This window comes from Triticum urartu, chromosome 2A, assembly GCF_056163025.1.
Source record: "Triticum urartu cultivar PI428250 chromosome 2A, HENAU_Tu73, whole genome shotgun sequence".
Lineage (NCBI taxonomy): Eukaryota > Viridiplantae > Streptophyta > Magnoliopsida > Poales > Poaceae > Triticum > Triticum urartu.
The window spans coordinates 202,850,335-202,868,555 of NC_141874.1; the positions used below are offsets into that span (position 1 = coordinate 202,850,335).

General features: G+C 44.0%; 2 protein-coding genes across 2 annotated transcripts; one reads left to right on the top strand and one right to left on the bottom strand.

The window, feature by feature from the left end:
• The first annotated feature begins 6,799 nt into the window (after window positions 1-6,799).
• LOC125536726 (proteasome inhibitor-like protein) lies at window positions 6,800-12,543 on the top strand. Its single transcript, XM_048699969.2, has 9 exons — window positions 6,800-7,132; window positions 8,487-8,673; window positions 9,663-9,839; window positions 10,081-10,125; window positions 11,469-11,546; window positions 11,634-11,662; window positions 11,753-11,813; window positions 11,898-11,975; window positions 12,277-12,543. Exons 1-9 carry the CDS (start codon window positions 6,970-6,972, stop codon window positions 12,344-12,346), a joined length of 888 nt encoding a protein of 295 aa, XP_048555926.2. The 5' UTR covers window positions 6,800-6,969; the 3' UTR covers window positions 12,347-12,543.
• Window positions 12,544-16,058: 3,515 nt separating this feature from the next.
• On the bottom strand, window positions 16,059-17,584 carry LOC147984546 (uncharacterized). The gene is made up of 2 exons (XM_087539774.1): window positions 16,788-17,584; window positions 16,059-16,683 (listed from the first exon to the last, which is right to left on the bottom strand). The coding sequence occupies exons 1-2, from the start codon at window positions 17,582-17,584 to the stop codon at window positions 16,059-16,061; spliced, it is 1,422 nt and encodes a 473-aa protein (XP_087395900.1).
• Window positions 17,585-18,221: the final 637 nt, after the last annotated feature.

Here is an 18,221-nt window from a genome sequence, read left to right on the forward strand (position 1 = left end):
CCCCTCCCCCAATCCAGATTAGGGCAGCGGACACCGGCGACCGCGCCGCCTCGCGCCCCGCCGCTGGCGCCCAACCCCAGCATTGCCCCGCCACCTCGTCGTCCTCCTCCTCGTGACCCCGTCCCCTCTCCCTCGTGGCCCGACTCCTGCTCGACGCCGTCAACGTCGCTGCCACCTCGCGCCGTTGTTGGACCCAGCCGGAACGCCTCCTTGACCCCACACCTCCTCCTCGACTCCCGTTGCCTAGTCCCTACACCGCCGGTGAGACCACGACCTCCCTCTCCTCTTCTTCCCCTCCCTGTTGCATGCCGCCTCGCCGCGCCCGAGCTCGCGAGCGCTCACCGCGGTCTCGACCCGCCCGGCGTGCCGTCACGCGTGCCCACGCCGCCGCCCCGCGGTCGCCGCCCGCGCGCCGCGCTCGCAGCCGCCCGCTGCCGCGCTCGCGCCCTCAACCACCCGCGCCTCCTCCGGCCTTCTCTCCAGTCGCCCGTACCCACCGCCGCCGCCAACTGCGGCCCCGCACCGACGCTCGCCGTCGCAGCCCCGCAACCTGCTGCGCGCCCTGCCCCCTGCCCGCGCTGCCGTCCGCCCCTACACGCGCCTGCCGCCGCGCTGATGTGGCCCGACCGCGGCCTCCGCTCGCTGGCCCTGCCGCCCACCGTTGCCGACGCCGCCCTGTCCCCTCGCCCCGCCGCGCTTGCTCTGGCCGGCCGTGGCCGCCGGCTGCGCACCCCCCGCGGCCATCTCCCGCGACCGGCACTGGCACCCTGGCGCGCCCCTTCGCCCGTGACCGTTCGGGCGGGTTCGCCCGCCCGTTACCCGCGCCCAAACCCGCTAGGCCTCCCCTGGGGCCAATGACACGAGGGCCCCGCCTCCAGAACGTTTTTTAATAAATAATAATAATAATTAATTAATTAATTAATTAATTTTGATTAATTAAGCTAAACAATTAATTAAACTAATTAATCATAATTAGATTAATCTAATAACTAATTAAACTAACTAGTGTTAGTTAATTAATCAACCAATGACAGTGGGGCCCACCCCTAATTAATCCTGATTAGGTTAATTATAAATGGTTAATTAAAATGTGTCACTGACCAGTGGGACCCACTGGTCAGGTTGACTGGTCAACCTGCTGACTGCTGACGTCATGCTGACATTAGCAAGCACTGTTTTGGATAATGTTGAATTAAAATAATTAAATAAATCTTAAAAATGATTTAAATCTTTTAAAAATAATATAAAATAAACCGTAGCTCGGATGGAAAAACTTTGTACATGAAAGTTGCTCAGAACGACGAGATGAACCCGGATACGCAGCCCGTTCGTTCGCCACGCATCCCTAGCATAGCTAACACACAACTTTTCCCCTCCAATTCATCTATCCGAAAACGGGAAACACCGGGGATACTTTCCCGGATGTTTCCCCCCTTCATCGGTATCACCTCATACCGCGTTAGGGCACCCCTAGCACCGCTACTTGTCATGTCATGCATCGCTATGCATCTATTTGCATTGTATTCATTGTTTCTTCCCCCCCTTCTCTCCGGTAGACTACGAGGCTAAAGCTGCTGCTGTTGACGACCCCTCTTTCTTGCTAGAGCAACCAGGCAAGCCCCCCCTGATCACCAGATATCGCCTACTCTTCTCTCTACTGCTTGCATTAGAGTAGTGTAGCATGTTACTGATTTCCGTTAATCCTATTCTGATGCATAGCCAGTCATTGTTGTTACAGCTGTTGATACCTTACCTGCAATCCTAAATGCTTAGTATAGGATGCTAGTTTATCATCAGTGGCCCTGCATTCTTGTCCGTCTGCCATGCTATACTATCGGGCCGTGATCACTCGGGAGGTGATCACGGGTGTATACTTATATACGTATTATATGATACCTATGGTGACTAAATTCGGGTCGGCTCGTAGAGTACCCGCGAGTGATTCACGGATTGGGTCCGAAAGGACGTTTGTCCGGACGGCCCTCTGAGTGAACCTTTATGGCGGAGCGACATGAGGCAGGGTGAGACCACCTAGGAGAGAGGTGGGCCTGGCCCTGGTCGGCGTCCGCGGTTATTTCAAGATAACACGCTTAACGAGATCGGGGTATTTGATCTGAGTCTGGCTACTGGCCTATACACACTAACCAACTATGCAAGAATAGTTATGGGCACTCGACGTCGTGGTATCAGCCGAAACCTTCGTGACGTCAGCGACTGAGCAGCGCGCGCCGGGTTGGACTAGAACGCCTGCTCTTGTATAAGGGAGGCTAGGTCTGCTCACCGGCCGCGTACACAACATGCAGGTGTGCAATGGGCGATGGGCCCAGACCCCTGCGCCATAGGATTTAGACCGGCGTGCTGACCTCTCTGTTGTGCCTAGGTAGGGCTGCGACATGTTTATCTTCCGAGGCCGGGCATGACCCAGGAAAGTGTGTCCGGACAAAGGGGATCGAGCGTGTTGGGAAATGTGGTGCACCCCTACAGGGAAGTTAATCTATTCGAATAGCCGTGATCTTCGGTAACATGATGACTTGGAGTTGTACCTTGACCTTATGACAACTAGAACCAGATACTTAATAAAACACACCCTTCCAAGTGCCAGATACAACCGGTGATCGCTCTCTCACAGGGCGACGAGGAGAGGATCATCGGGTAGAATTATGCTATGCGATGCTACTTGATGAACTTACCATCTATTCTCTTCTTCTGCTGCAAGATGGAGGTTACCAGAAGCGCAGTCTTCGATAGGACTAGCTATCCCCTTCTTATTCCGGCATTCTGCAGTTCAGTCCACATATACTACCCCTTCTCCATTTGATACCAATGCATGCATATGTAGTGTAGCTCCTTGCTGCGAGTACTTTGGATGAGTACTCACGGTTGCTTTGCTCCCCCTTTTCCCCCTTCCTATACCCGATTGCTGCGACCAGACGATGGAGTCCAGGAGCTAGACGCCACTGTCGATGACGACTGCTACTACTCGGGAGGTGCCTACTACTACGTGCAGACCGCTGACGATGACCAGGAGTAGTTTAGGAGGATCCCAGGCAGGAGGCCTGCGCCTCTTTCGATTTGTATCCCAGTTTGTGCTAGCCTTCTTAAGGCAAACTTGTTTAACTTATGTCTGTACTCAGATATTGTTGCTTCCGCTGACTCATCCATGATCGAGCTCATGTATTCGAGCCCTCGAGGCCCCTGGCTTGTAATATGATGCTTGTATGACTTATTTTATTTGTAGAGTTGTGTTGTGATATCTTCCCGTGAGTCACTGATCTTGATCGTACACGTTTGCGTGTATGATTAGTGTACGGTTGAATCGGGGACGTCACAAATACTCCATGGAGTATATTGTTTCCTTGCATCAAAGTAGTTTGAGATGGTCGGACGATATGGTCAGCAACCGTGTTGAGTCTATTAGTAGAATCTTTTGTAAAGATCTTGAAGCTAACCTTGAGAAGGCATACATGTCTACATTTCCGAATTCGCTCAGCCTCCTTAATTTTCGGCAACAAGACATTCTCGCCAAAATTTAGTCTGGATAGATCAAGTTGGACGACACGAAGACAATTAAACAACTCCATTACGTCAGACTCGATGACATCCCAAAAGTTCTGACAGAATTCTGCGAAAGCCAACAGGGCCTGGAGCTTTGTTATGTTCCAACCGGAATACTGCAGCTCTCATCTCCTCTTCGGAGAAATGTGTCATGCAGATATATATTTTTTGATGTGACTTGTGGGATATTGTATGTTCTGGTCTCATCGAGGGTGAAATTCCAAAACCTCGAACGGAGACTTGTAGTATTTGGAGATATAAGGTTTTAGCTCTGACTGACATTTGATCCGCCCCTTATCTTGTTGGAGACTAAAATACACTTCTTGTTCTCTTCCTATGCTGATGATTGGCAATCATTTGGAAGTATTGTGTATTGTTGTCTCCCTCAAAGATGAAGTCTACTTTTGATATGTGGTACCACTTGATTTTCTCTTCCCGCATTAGGCGTGCAAGTTATTAGGTTTGGATTGCAACTTATATTTGGAATGTTGTTGCATTGGAATATTTATCTTTGGACTTTTCATGAATTGTACTATTTAGGATTCTTGATGCATTGGAATAATATATATGTTTTTTAAAAAGAGCCATGTTTTGAGGGATAGGGTTGGATGACGTCCGCCCGACTAGATGTTTGCGGATATGTCCGTGGGCATTTGGGTCGTCTGTTCGATGAACGCCCGCCACTAGATGTGCCGTAAGGACGATGTTGCCCGCACTGCCCATTTGGGTCCTATAAACCGAAAACCGAATCCGAACCGACTAGATTTGACTGACTTGTCAGGTGATCGGCCTTTTTGTTTTTCGGTTCAGTTTCTGTTCACATCGTTTTTTTTTGTTCTGGTTTTCGATGTAAATTCAGGTTTCCTTGGCCAATGACCCGAATAACCCACTTTTTTGTGGGTGAATGAATAGCCCACGTAACCCAAAATAAGATTAAAAAGCCTTCTTATGCCTCAAAACAGGCCCGTCTGGCCAACTCATACAGCAAATCCATGGGCAATTCCTAACCGGCGCATGCACCAGCATATACACATGATAGACTGCAAAAAATGGTGTGTGATCCGTGATTCGAACCAGCGTTGCGGGTCACCACATATAGACGTGTAACCAACTGGACCACCACAAGAGTTGCGATAAGATGCATGTTATGTTTTCATCGATTTCTATATTCCTCTTTTCCCCTTTTTTCATTTTTTCTCTATCATTTTCTACTTTCTTTTTCCACATTCGTAATTGTTTTCTTCAAATAGATGAACTTCTTTTCTAAATCCTTCAACTGAATTTTACGAAACTCATGTTTTTTTTTCAAATTGATGACCTTTTTCAAAATTTAGGAACTTATTTTCAAATTTGATGAGCCTTTTACAATTTTTTGAACTTTTTCTCAAAATTGATGAACTTTTTCTCAAAATTGATGAACCTTTTTCAAATCAATGAACTTTAAAAAAAATCAATGAACCTTTTCCAAATTAGATGAACTTTTTCAAATTGATGATTTTTTTTCAAATTCGATAAACTTTTTCGATTTTGGTGAACCTTTTTTTTGCATGCTCATGAACTTTATTGGTAATATGTGAACATGTTTCCAATATTTAGAAAATATAAACACTATAGTGTGATGCGCAATAAATTGCGCGTCTAGTTACTATGCTTTAAAGACTTCGCGCTGTCAATGTTCACAAGCATTAAGTTGTTTCAGTGGTTAGCCTTTAGACTAGCCACAATGGGCAGTAACATAGAGTAGTAACATGCCCATGTTCTGGGTATGTTACTACTCTATGTTACTACCTTTATAGTGGGGAGTAACATATGTGTGGTAACATGCAATACTTCATTTATTATGCTATAGACTCATCTTGCCTTGATATGTGTGATGTTACTCATACTAGTAGTAACTAGCTACGTTACTACATGCCTCTCTTTCTTCATTTATTGCTTGCCACATCATCTATTTTATCTAGATATGTGTGATGTTACTATCTATGTTACTCTCATTGTAAGACTAGTCACAATGGTGAGTAACTTAGACTAGTAACATCATATTTTACTAGGTTATATTAGTACCTCTATAGTGGATAGTAACATATTTGTGTTGTCATGTTATGGTTCATTTATTAGCCTATAAACTCATATTGTCTTGGTATGTGTGATGTTACAGTAACTAGCTAAGTTACCACCATCACCTCTCTCATCATTAAATATGTGCCACATAAGCAAAATTATCTAAAAAAGCGTGATGTTACTAGTGATGTTATGCTAGTCATAGTGGGGAGTATGTGTTACTAGTCTATTACTATCTTCATAATGGAGAGTAACATATACTCCCTCTATTCCTAAATATAGGGTATATAGTTTTTGGCATGGAAATTAAAGAACACACGTGGAGTGAAAATTTCACAAGTTTTGGGCGAGGTTACACCTGACTAATTGACATGAGAAAATAGAGAATCTTGCCTAATGTAAGTAAATGTAATCAAATCTCTAAAAAATATATCCAAATGATTGGTGCAACGCAAGACACCTTATATTTCAGATTTTTTTTCTCAAAAATCTATACTCCTTATATCAAAGAACGGAGGGAGTATGTGGTATCATGCAAGACATCATTTATTAAGATGTAGACTCATTTTGTCTTGAGATGCGTTATTTTACGGTAACATATTATGTTACTCCAAACACCTCTCTCCTCATTAAGTACATGCCACATAAGCAAATTTTTCTTGGGATGTACTCCCTCCGTTTCTAAATATTTGTCTTTTTAGATATTTCAACAAGTGACTACATACGGAGCAAAATAAGTAAATCTACACTCTAAAATATGTCTACATACATCCGTATGTGGTAGTCCATATAAAATGTCTAGAAAGACAAATACTTAGAAACGGAGAGAATATTATGTTACTTGCTAAATTACTTCCACTGTTACCAGCCTTACTCACACTGTGGCGCCAGCCTAAGTAGTCTTACGTATCGAAGCTCGAGGTCGCGAGTACGAATCCCAGTGGCGTGGTATTTTTGGCGGTCTTTTTTTCGCGTTTCGCGTTGCGCCTTGCGCGGTTGTGGGCCGGCCCATCCAGCGGCTGCTGCGGGCGCCCGTTCCCTTGCGCGGCGCTGAAGGCGCGCAATAGGAAGCTCCCAAAATCCATGGCCCAACTACTCTAACCCTCGGCTTGTGGCCCAGCCGTCCGTGCTGTGGCCCCCGATCCATGTCTCCGCCTCCGTCCCTCGGCTTCTCGTGCTTTCCGTTTTGCTCAGTTTGCTGCCCAAGAAGCCTGACGCTGAGAGCAGTTCGTCCATAAATAAAGTTCTCCAGAAACCCCGAAACCCCGCGACCACCGCCTCGCCGCTTCCCCGACCGAGTGCGCTGACCGACGACGCCTCCGCTACCGCCTCTCACCCCTCCACAGCGTTACGATGGTGACAGACGCGGCCGCGATGGCGGTCGTGAAGGCCGCGCGCCCCGTCTTCCGCGGCGCCCACGACGGCGTGGCGTTCGCCGCAAACGCCGCGTTCCTCGCCGCGGGATACTCGCTCTGCGCCGTCGGCCCTGCCGCGCTCACCGACCCCCTTCCCGCAGGTGCGTTCCGCTTTACGCCCTTAGCCCTAGCCCCTAGGGTTACGTATATGATTTAAGTGTGACCGTACTATCGCCTACTTGTTAGGATTTGACGGACCCCATGTTTAGGGCTCCTGTTGCATCTGTGATGATGACTTTCGGGTTGAGTTCCCGGGTGGATGGATGTAGAACTATAATTCGTTTATATTCAGGTGTTAATGGTGCAAGGTCCTGAACCAGTAGCAGTTTGTGCTGCTTCAGGCGTAATTGGCTGACTTGGGAAATTTGTCCCTGAGTCAATCAAAATGTTAACAGCTTAATTGTTTCTGTAAATTCACTCGGATCCTTTCAGTCCCTTCCCTAAATCTATGGTCTATGGTTTGATCTTCTCTGGTAGTAATAAAACACTTTGGAATTCTGAATCAGCTTACCGCTTCTTGTACTGTTGTTTGCGTTTATATGTTCTGATCTAAAGTTAGCAGTTCAATCCATCCAGTTGAGTGAAATTCCTATTTCAGAGTTAGTATTTGCATGTGTGACTGAACCTTGTAACAACAATGTTCTTATCTGCTTTAGTGAGAGGGGTTGGCCCCTTTATATTGTAGACAAGACTTGACCTACAAACTGGTTAATCTATTCAAACTCTAATAAGATCTCTAAACGGACATAACCCTAATTACTGAAAAGTAACAGCAATATTCGTCTTTTCTAGCAAAGTTGCTTAATCATTTGGACTCTAATTAAGGGAGAAGACTCCATGCTTGATAGGCTGGCCAACTTAACATTATTGACTTACCAAAGAAACATGATTTTATCTGGTAAGCCAATAAGGCACGGGGAAGTTGAGTCGGTATTCAAGGAAAACCGGTGGGAAAAAAAATCAATAAAACCGAGGTGGAATGGGGAGAGAGGTAGGTAGGGTGAGGTGAGGGGAGTTGGACGAAAAGATGACGTAAGACAGAGATAAGTATATTTTTTAAGTAGGAGAGATAAAATTAGGATTGTTTTCTAGTCAAACTTATCTTAATAGGCAGGAATAGACATCTAAATTTGGAAACTTAGCTTTAAGCTAAATAGTTGTTGCCAGTCGTGGGGAGCTGGAATATTCCAGTCATTAAAGGAATGCAACACGTGGCTTCTTATTCCTGCTTGTATTGTGGAACTAATTTACCAGTCATTCTGGCTGGAATATACCAAGTGTAAGTTCCAGTGGGAGTTTAAAGTCTGTAATTGGTTCACTCATGGGAATTTAGTTAGATTTTGTTGTGAGGTGAAAGAGGAAAGTGACTCCTGTGCAGACTGCAGAGTTCTGACTTGTATTGTAATTGCCAGCCTTTCATTATATAACTAATGTTTTTATTTTGCTTAATTCTAGTTGACGAGGAGGTGGGAATTGATGGGTGGAACACTATGGACAATTGCTATGCCTTTCTGTACTCCAAGGAGGAGGGGGGCAAGAAGAAGCGCATTTTAGTGAAATGTCTAGTGATTGATGACTTCCTTGCTATTGATGCGCTGGATCTTGAGGCACAACACAAGGAACCCTGCAATGTCCAGATAAAGTATGTTCCAGTCTTACTTGTTATTATTATTTAGACATTCTTAGGTTCCATGTGATTTGCTTATTGTTATAACATTACTAGAACACAATGGACACTAGCAGCATTAGACTATGCCAGAGCAATGTAATAACTTACTGGAACACATGTTACTTGCTTCATGAAATATGGTTCGTGATCTAAGACATGTATGTTATGTGCTAATCTTCACTCCAATTAATATTTCAGTTGGTAGTGATGATTTGTTCACCTTCCCACTATTTGGTTACTAAGTGGGGCTAAATTGTAAATTTGCTTTGCTACTATACGTATTTCAGTTTGTGGTGATGGCCCATTTACTCTGTCACCATCCTTTCCACCTGGACTAACTAAAATATTTGGTAAAATAATAACATGAATTGTAAGCCATGCCATTTTAACTCAACGCCTGTTTCCATGTTCTTTTTTTTACGCGTGTGGAGATTTTTTTATATGTAAGATTACTCCGATGGTTTTTTGTGCTTTGTTGTATGCACATGAACAGTGGTAGTCAGTACGAAACACATTCTTTTGTTAAGTAGCTTCACTTGTATTAACTAGCATTATAGAAATGATGTTGCTATAAACTGAACAGTATAAATGATGTAACAAGTAAGGACGAGCTGGACTTGCAGGGTCCGTTTATGATTTCTGCTAACATGTTAGTGTGCTATAAATACCTTAGTCTAGAAATGTATTTTGTTCAATTGAGTATGATTTTCTGCACAAGCTATGGATATGTATCCACGGTTTGATACAAGGTGCAGTAAGTAATATTGCATCCATTTCTAATTTCTTTGTTAAGCAAGACCCAGTACAGCCAACAGGACAATTCTGTCGTGTTTTAGTTTATCATTATGTAAAATATTTTGGGTGGCTGCTCTGTTGGCTGGCCTTCTGTTGAATAGTTCTGCTCAAATGTGGATCTTCCAGTTTATAGTCGTGAGTTTTTGACTCTGGTTCCTCGTATATAGTGTGAAGGATTTCTTCTCTGAAGAACAGCCGAAGAATTATAAGGATATGTACAAGAATTTTCCGGGCTTCATTAACACCCTTTACTCAAGCTTATTAGTTGAATTGGATGGTAAGGCTGCTGCTGCTGCTGCTGCTGCTCAGAAGCCTGATGTTGAGAGCAGTTCATCAATAAACAGGTAGTTCTGTTTATCTTCTTGCGAACAGAAAATCTAGTATATCGCCCTCTGTAAATACTTCCATGTTGCATTTTTTTGCTTTGTACGAATGAAACAATATCATTGTTTCGGAAATTTGGGCTTTTTTGGTTATGTTCTGATGGTTTTCCTCCTTTGCCTAGAATTTTACTTTCAAAGCTTTTCTGTTGTAGCTGACTCCATTTGCTAGTAATTCTCTAACATGTGGCACTTCTCCTTCCAGTTCTGAAAATGTTCTGCGGGATACAAGGACTGCTGAACCTGCTGGGTATGAGAACAACCATTTGTATTTCCTCTTCTTCTTTTGTGTGTCACTCCTTTATTACTTTTTTTTGTACTCTGTAGTTATTTTTATTGTGTCCTGTCCAATATAATTAGAATCTAAATGTATTTGGGTTTCTAGAAATAGTAGGATATCATGACAGAAAAGAGAAGACACAGTGCGCTAAGGCTTAGCCACTGGTTAGTCTTTTCTAGTTTTTTGCTGCCTTCTTTCAAGCCTACACCGCCTCAATCACAAGCTGAATGTCTTGGTCCATACCTTCGGTCTTGATATCATCTGGCCTTGTTCAATTTTGATGAGCATGCACGTCCTTGCACATATTCTATTGCCATCTAATTTTAGTACAACTTCATAATTTTAAGTACAAGCATATATATATATATATATATATATATATACCTCATATACGCATTAATTATACCTCTTTATCATTCTCAATATACTTCATTAAATATTCTAAGTTACCCCAATACGAGTTTTGTTGAAAAAATATCATCTGCGACGTACTTTTTGTAATATACCTTTTTCATGTACAAACACGTCAGTATATATGTAAACATTTAAAAATATGTAGACTCACATGAATTTTTTCATGAAACTCATTTTGGGGTATCTAATAATTCCTAGTGAAGTATATTAAAAATAATAAAGAGGTATAAAAGATTCATCTATGTGGTATATTAGGAGCGGGAGTACGTACTCCCAGGAGTACACAACCATTTTCCTATATATATATATATATATATATATATATATATATATTCTCCCAAAAATTTGATTAAGATGACAGTGAACTCATGTCCATATGTACCCCCTTGTGAGTTTATAGATTCCAACATTCTCGAAATTCTCAAAAACATTATGGCACTACAAAATGTTAGTTTAGGCATATATACAAAATCTCGATAGAAATTATGATCATATTTGTTCTTTATACGTAAAAAAAATATAAGAGAATTTTGCTTCGTTTCACCCCCCAAGGAAAGTTTACGGATTTCGATGCAGATTAGAAGGGGGGGAGTACCGAAGCAAAACTCATAACGTTTTTTTGTTGTATAACTTATACTCCTGTCATTTTGCTACATCATGCATATGATTTTTTTTTGAAACATGTGCCTGAATTACCATTTTATAGTACTATGAATTTCCTGAGAATTTTTCTGAATTTACAAGTGCACAAACTAGTGAAGGAGTTCATGTGAACTTATGTTTGGTTTTACCAAAATTTGCACTCCCTAGCGCTCTTATAGGATAAATAGGCTATTAGTGAATCGGTTATAGGATATTGATAACGGGGCTAATATTTCCTTTTATGTATTGTGGTACAGCCTGATATATCCTCCAGTAGCTCCGTTTGGTCATGATGACACCTTCCCTGCTCCTGGTGCAGGCTTCTACCCTCACAGGTCTGTCTCCTACCATCATGTACATGTAAAAACATCGACAGATCAGTACTTCCACACATAATTAACCATGTGTCTTATTGTTCGCAGTGGTGGGCCGGGTGGTAGTATGCACGTTGGTAATATGTTGTCAACTGAATACCTATTGAATCTCTTTACATTTGTACCTCTGTACTGTCTCTAACTTACAACCTATTTGATTACTACAGGCCCAAATGATCCACGCTTCTTTCCTTCAAATCCTTTTCCTGCTGCTTTTGGTGGTCCTGGGTATGTTCAGTTCTCCTATTTAATTGAAGTATTTGTTTTGTCATCTCTGCTGCTGTCGTAAACGGAATCAATATTTCATAACAGGAGTGTTCCACCTGGCGGCCGTTACGATCCAATCGGCCCGCCAGATGTTCCAGGATTTGAACCATCTCGCTTTGTGAGGTAAGTTGGTTATTCTTAACATGTTTGATAGACCCACTTTATGCTTGGCAACTGGCAAGGCTCAAGATGGCCTATTATTGTACTTTATTTATAACGCTTTAGAAAGGTCTTCTATCTCAAGGAAGAAACAAACCATTCTTATAGTTCATTTTTTGTCATGCTAACTTGCATCCGGTGCAACATTCAGTATAATACATATGTCAATACGTCATGGAAGTCATAGTAGTATAATTGAAGGTGCCATGATTATTTCTACTTGATGAACAGCTGATGCCAACCTCCTCATTTTCTGTTCACGCAGGCGTCCAAGGCATCCAGGTGGAAGCACTCACCCAGACCTCGAGTTCTTCCAGCAAGGCCCAGATTTCTGAGACTCGGCTTCATGCCCACCTGCACCTGCACCCTGCGCTGAATGACTTTGCTTTGTTGCTGCTGCGCTCATGAACTTTGTTTCAGTAGACCCTGCTTGAGTAGTTGGGAACATGAATGCAAAACTTTTGTATTCACCTTCTAGACAATGCTTTGTGACGGTTGACTGTACAATTGTATATAGACCTGTCTTCGTATCCCTCTGTGCTTCTTACCTATGTATTGTTTTTTTTTTCTTACCTAAACTATTGGTGCGAGTCCCAACATCTGCAATGTTTCTATGGGCGCTCCAAGCGATCCTCCAAATCTTGTTGTCATGTATATATATTCAACTTGTAAGCATTTTATTACTATACTGCCTCTACAATAGTTTGCAAAAATGTCTTAAATTATGGGATGGAGGGAGTATTTCATAACCGTTTATGCTCTATTTTACGGGGACTGTTACATGTCGACATTTTTTTAAAGATACGCCGCCTTGTGAGCCGTCAGGCATGACACAATCTAGTGGCCAAATGCTTTTACTTTGCAACAAATATCTTGTTACAGAAATATTTGCAATAGAGGTCGTGTTATGGAATACTCCTTCTGTAAACTAATATAAGAATATTTAGATTATTAAAGTAATAATCTAAACGCTTTTATATTAGTTTATGAAGGAAGTATATTTTTGCAATATAGGTTGTGTTGTGAGATTTTTTTTGCAACATAGGTTGTGTGTAAACTAATATAAGAATGTTTAAATTATTAAAGTAATAATCTAAACGCTTTTATATTAGTTTACGAAGGGAGTATATTTTTGCAATATAGGTTGTGTTGTGAGATTTTTTTTGCAACATAGGTTGTGTTGCAATAAAAGAAATTCTAGCTTCATTTCTTTTGCGGAAAAATTTGCAGTTGAAATGATGTGCAGAAACATTGCCGCCATTGCATGCGCCATGCAGCAACGCCATCGCTCCCGCTGTTGCAGAGTCATGCCTCGCCTGAAAGTGATTTGAGGCGAGTGCGCGCTGACGGTTCAGTGTTAGAGCCTCGCCCCTGCTACAATACCTTTTGGAATCCCTTGCAGCCGCGATCTTTGTAGCCACGATTTGCAACATGGATGCGCCGCAGCCTGCTCCCGTACAACCAGGGCAACTAGTTCGGCAGTTCAGATGAGGCCGGGTGATGTGAGGAAGGAGTGATGCCGATGGTACTAGAAAGGAAAGGGATATGACTTGTGGATGTGCAACGAGGAGATATGGTTGAAAAGGACAAGCGGTTTTGGTGGGACTTGTGAGGACAAGCGTCGTTTGCTCGAGGAAGTCCGATGTTTTAACTGTTTATCCGCCGGCTGATCGCTATCATTTCCCCTATTTTATTTGCAAGAATCGTATTTTTCATGTCCACGTACTTAAATTGGAAACATTGAGATGCTGCTAGGTAGAGGAAGAGAGGGAGGGAGAGAGAGGGAGAGAGAGAGCAATAGGGTGCATAGCGGCGTCCCGCATGCATGCAAGAGAGAGAGAAAGAGAGAGCAGCAATAGGGATGCAGAGCGGGGTCCCGCAAAGGCGCCCTAGAGTGTTGAATTAGCGCAAAAAATAACCTAACACACCATAGCTTAGCTAGAACTAAGGGCATCTCCAACGTTGACCCACATATTTTCTCCCGCATCCGTCCGCGGACGCGGTGGGACTAGTCCGCAGACACAGATGCGGAAGGCGACCATCCTACGTGACATGCATATATTTCAACTACTTTATGAACCAATCGGACGAAATTCGTGCAAACACATTGGACTTTATATAGACCAGACGACATTCATGCAAACACAACGGGTTTTCATTGGATTTCGAACATTTAAAACAAAAAAGAACCGTTCTGACCCGACCCTAAACCTATCATACTGTAGCGTCCGGCGCCCAAGTCCTTGTCGTCCTCCATCCGCCATCTTCATGAGCACCGACGATAAGACCAATGAAGTGAAGCTGCGGTCTCGACGAGAAAGAGTAGAGCAGGGGAGACAGACTGACCCACATGGGACACAACGCCCTGCCGCCTCCCGTACCCTACTCATCCTCAGAGCAGTCTACGCCTTTTCTGTCGTCGGTGGACGTGAGATCCATGATGGAAATGATGGTGCCCGCTCTGTCGTCGTCCCACCAGGCTGCCTGATAGTTCGGCGGCGGCGCGTAGGAGGCGCAGCTGGCGACCTGGCTTGTTCTCGTCCGCGATCACCTTCAGTCGCGCCTCCGTGGTGGCTGCTTCCTAGCGAGCAGCGGCTTGAGCGCAGATGGCCTCATAAATCGCACGCTGCTCCGCGACGAAGTTAGGGTTCACCGTAGCCGTGGTTGCCATGGTCTCCTTGCTCGCGCGCTCGCCGTTGATCTGGCGCTCCACCAGCCGGTGCTGCTATAACCAAAAGAGTTGCTGCTATAACCAAAAGAGTAGAAGGTAACAACACAAGGCATTGCAAAACGTTTGGAAAAAAGAAAATCAGAAAGTAACTGTAACAATATACTATGCTATAAACAAAAACCGAAAAATTGTGTCCAAACAGAGTAGATTCTTCTCATCCAATGTATAGTATTTTGCTCATGGATATCGATCGATCCTCCCATGTACAACACCTAGCTTCTATCTGCCGACACACAAACAGATTAAATAAAGAGAAAAGTATACTTTTCATCCCTTAATTCTTGGCGAAGTCTAGATTTGGTCCCTCAACTTTAAAACCGGACAACTTGCGCCCTTAACTACTGAAACCGGCCAAGATTCATCCCTGGTCACGGTTTTGACCGGTTTTGGTGCTGTCCCAACCCGGTTTTGACCGTGCCGACTCAAATTCGCATACCTTTTCCAAGTCCGTTTAATGTTTTCAAATTCGGGTATTTTTTTCAAATACGTGAACTTTTTAAAAATTTGTGTACTTTTCCAAATCTGCGTACTTTTTCCAAGTTCACGTACTTTTTTTTAAATCCACATACTTCTTTAAAGTTCCTGTGGTTTTTTTTAAATTCATGTAATTTTTAAAAATTGGCATACTTATTCCTATTCACGTATATTTTTTTGGGTTTGAAAATTTTATGTGAAATTGAAAACGTATGCGGATTTGAATATCTTCGCGAATTAGAAAAAAATGTGTGGATTTGAAAATTTATGTCAACTTGAAACAAGTATGTGAATTTCAAACAAAGTTCATGGATTGAAAGGAACACGGATTTGAAAAAAATACACGAACTTTAAAAAGTATGCGGATTTGAAACAAGTACGTGAATTTTAAAAATAGATGGATTTGAAAAAAAATACTTGGATTCGATAAAATTACACGAAGTTGAAAAAATACACTGATTTGAGAAAATTACGCAAATTAAAAAAATCATGGATTTGGAAAAGTACACAAATTTCAAAATAGTTCACAGATTTGAAAAAGGTATGTTTATTTTTGAAAAAATTGCACGACCTTGAAAAACTATGTGGATTTGAAAAGAGTATGTGAATTTTAAAAAGTTCACGGATATGAAAAAATTACGCGAATTTTAGTCGGCACCGGTCAAAACCGAGGTCAGTCAGCACCAAAACCGGTCAAAATCGAGACCAGGGACAAACCTTGTCCGGTTTCGTTAGTTGGGGGTGCAAGTTGTCCGGTTTCGGAGTTGAGGAACCAAATCTAGACTTCACCAAGAGTTGAGGGACGAAAAATATACTTTTCTCTTAAATAAAATACATTTTCATCATGGATCGTTGTAAGCGGGAAGCAGATCCTCAACGCAAGGTGTATAGATGAATGACCCGAGGGTAGGCGCGGCGAGAGATCGATGGCGTAGCCCGCTATTTGGATAAAGTGAGCCCAAGTAATGCAATTTGGAGGCACCTAAGTAGTAAGCAAACCCGCTATAATGGCCGCCCAGGAAAACAATTTCCCTGTCAGGGTGATAGCCCAAAAAATCCATTGCATAGTAGCAATTTTTATAACCCTCATTACCGTTGGTCCCTTCTTCTCCTGCATCAATGACGCTGTCATCACTAGAGTCCCATCCATTGTCTTCATTGTCACTTGATTCTTCCATACAGGGATCCAATGTCCAAGACTTGCCAATCTCAGCTCCTATAAGGTGTCGGTTATAGTGTCGCTGAAAATCATGCTCAAGGTCATTTTGATGCCTTAGCGCCCACTCTAGGGTTTGACATGTCTCTGATGCCTCTTGTAATACCCATACCGAAATTTGGTACCCGCTGACAGCGGTGTAGTAGACCCTCTGCTTGGATTTTCCAAAATACCCATTGGATTTCTGGTCGAATGCTGGGGTTTTGATCACTGCATACTTTCCATCTTGCAATGACAACCTAATAAGTAATATTAGAGAAAGAGGCATCCGGTAAGAAGCAGTTAAATTAAACACATAAGCTAAAGACACGAGTAAACACGTTTTTAGATAACAAGCATGATACCTCACGATGAAGAAACATAGCAATGGAGATAGAATGCTCCCCGCCAGTACACAGCATTACGTCGAAGGGCCCTCGGTCCATGCCGCGCATGTGGGTCCGACCAAACGTCTGCCACTGTCACTGCCGCGTTGCCTTGTCGAATGAAGTGCCTCTCCTGCCACTGGCCAGTTCTTGACGAGAACACTTGCACTGCGTATAGGTGCGGTGGCCATTCCACGGACCCCAATGTGTTCACCTCGTCCCGATATTCCGATTTCAAAGACGGCGGCAATTTCTCAAAATCCCTAAAGGTGTACACTCTCGCCCATGATGATCCCTCCTTGCAATGTCTCTTGGGAGACTGATACGGTGGCGCCGGCCTTTCAGGCACGTTGGGGAAGCATAGCACGTCGTAGTGCAACGACACCGTTGGGTCGAACATGAGGTACGTGTGGTTGCGGAAAAAGGGTACGGGCGGCGGAGGCACCGTCGCCCACCGCCGCGTCGCGGGGTTGCACGCATGTATCGCGTCCCCACATGTGTAGAGGACGAGGCCATTCTGATGATCCAGGACGCGGACCATGCTGCTGCTGATGGGAATGCAGGGGGTCGTCTGCGGCTGCGCGTCACGGGAGAAGAAGCTGTGGCCCTGCTTGTGGAAGAAATTGATGAAGATGCCACGCAGTGGGCGCGGCGCAAGGTAGGCGCGCAGCAGCCCGCGGCCATCTACGACGGCCCGCCAGCTCTTGCAGACGCAGCGGCAGGCGGCGAGCTGCCGCGGAGGGACGTGCCCGAGGACTTGGTCGAGGAGCTCGTTGGGGAGATCCATGTCGAGTTATTAGGGTTTTGGAGTCGGGCTAGTGGCTGCGTGGTCAGAGGCGGAGGCGTGAATACTGAACTCGCGTGGTCGGTCGAGTATATGCCAGTCGATTCGTGGTGCTTTCTTCACGTACGGCCAGTTCGAATCACGCACGAACCCGTCTCGTGGCCAAATCCCAGGAAAGCAGGCCCCCGACCCGGTTTTGGCCTCCATCCGTGCGTGAATCCGGGAGCCACCCCGACCTTGCTCGGCACCACCCACCGGCCACCAGCGTTGGCCCCTCTGCTCCAACAACAGCAGCGGCCCGGCCAGTGCATCCGAGGTACTCGCGCGTACCTAGCCAGCCTGCCAAGATCGTCGCTCTGCTTGTCTTTGTGCAAGTGAGAAGGAATATACGTAACTTTGTGCTTCAGTTTACGTAACTTTGATAAGAATGAAGTTATCAGTTCTATAAGCATTAGGTGATGTTTGACCTTGGAATTGAAGGAGTCAAAAAATAAGTTCACTCAAACCCATATTATCGTGCCGATCATTCCAGAAAGGAAGTGTGTTAGGGAAGTGGAGTTTTTGAGCTCAAGCTCGACTGAGCTTGCTGAACAGTAAAATCAGATATATATATATATTTTTTGAAAAAATTCAGAAAAAA

Coding starts and splice junctions, on each gene's coding strand:
- LOC125536726 (XM_048699969.2), top strand. CDS start 6,970: ATGGTGACAGACGCGGCCGCGATGGCGGTCGTGAAGGCCGCGCGCCCC. Junction 7,133..8,486: donor CACCGACCCCCTTCCCGCAG/GTGCGTTCCGCT, acceptor GCTTAATTCTAG/TTGACGAGGAGGTGGGAATT. Junction 9,840..10,080: donor AGCAGTTCATCAATAAACAG/GTAGTTCTGTTT, acceptor TTCTCCTTCCAG/TTCTGAAAATGTTCTGCGGG.
- LOC147984546 (XM_087539774.1), bottom strand. CDS start 17,584: ATGGATCTCCCCAACGAGCTCCTCGACCAAGTCCTCGGGCACGTCCCT. Junction 16,684..16,787: donor TATCTCCATTGCTATGTTTC/TTCATCGTGAGG, acceptor TCTTTCTCTAAT/ATTACTTATTAGGTTGTCAT.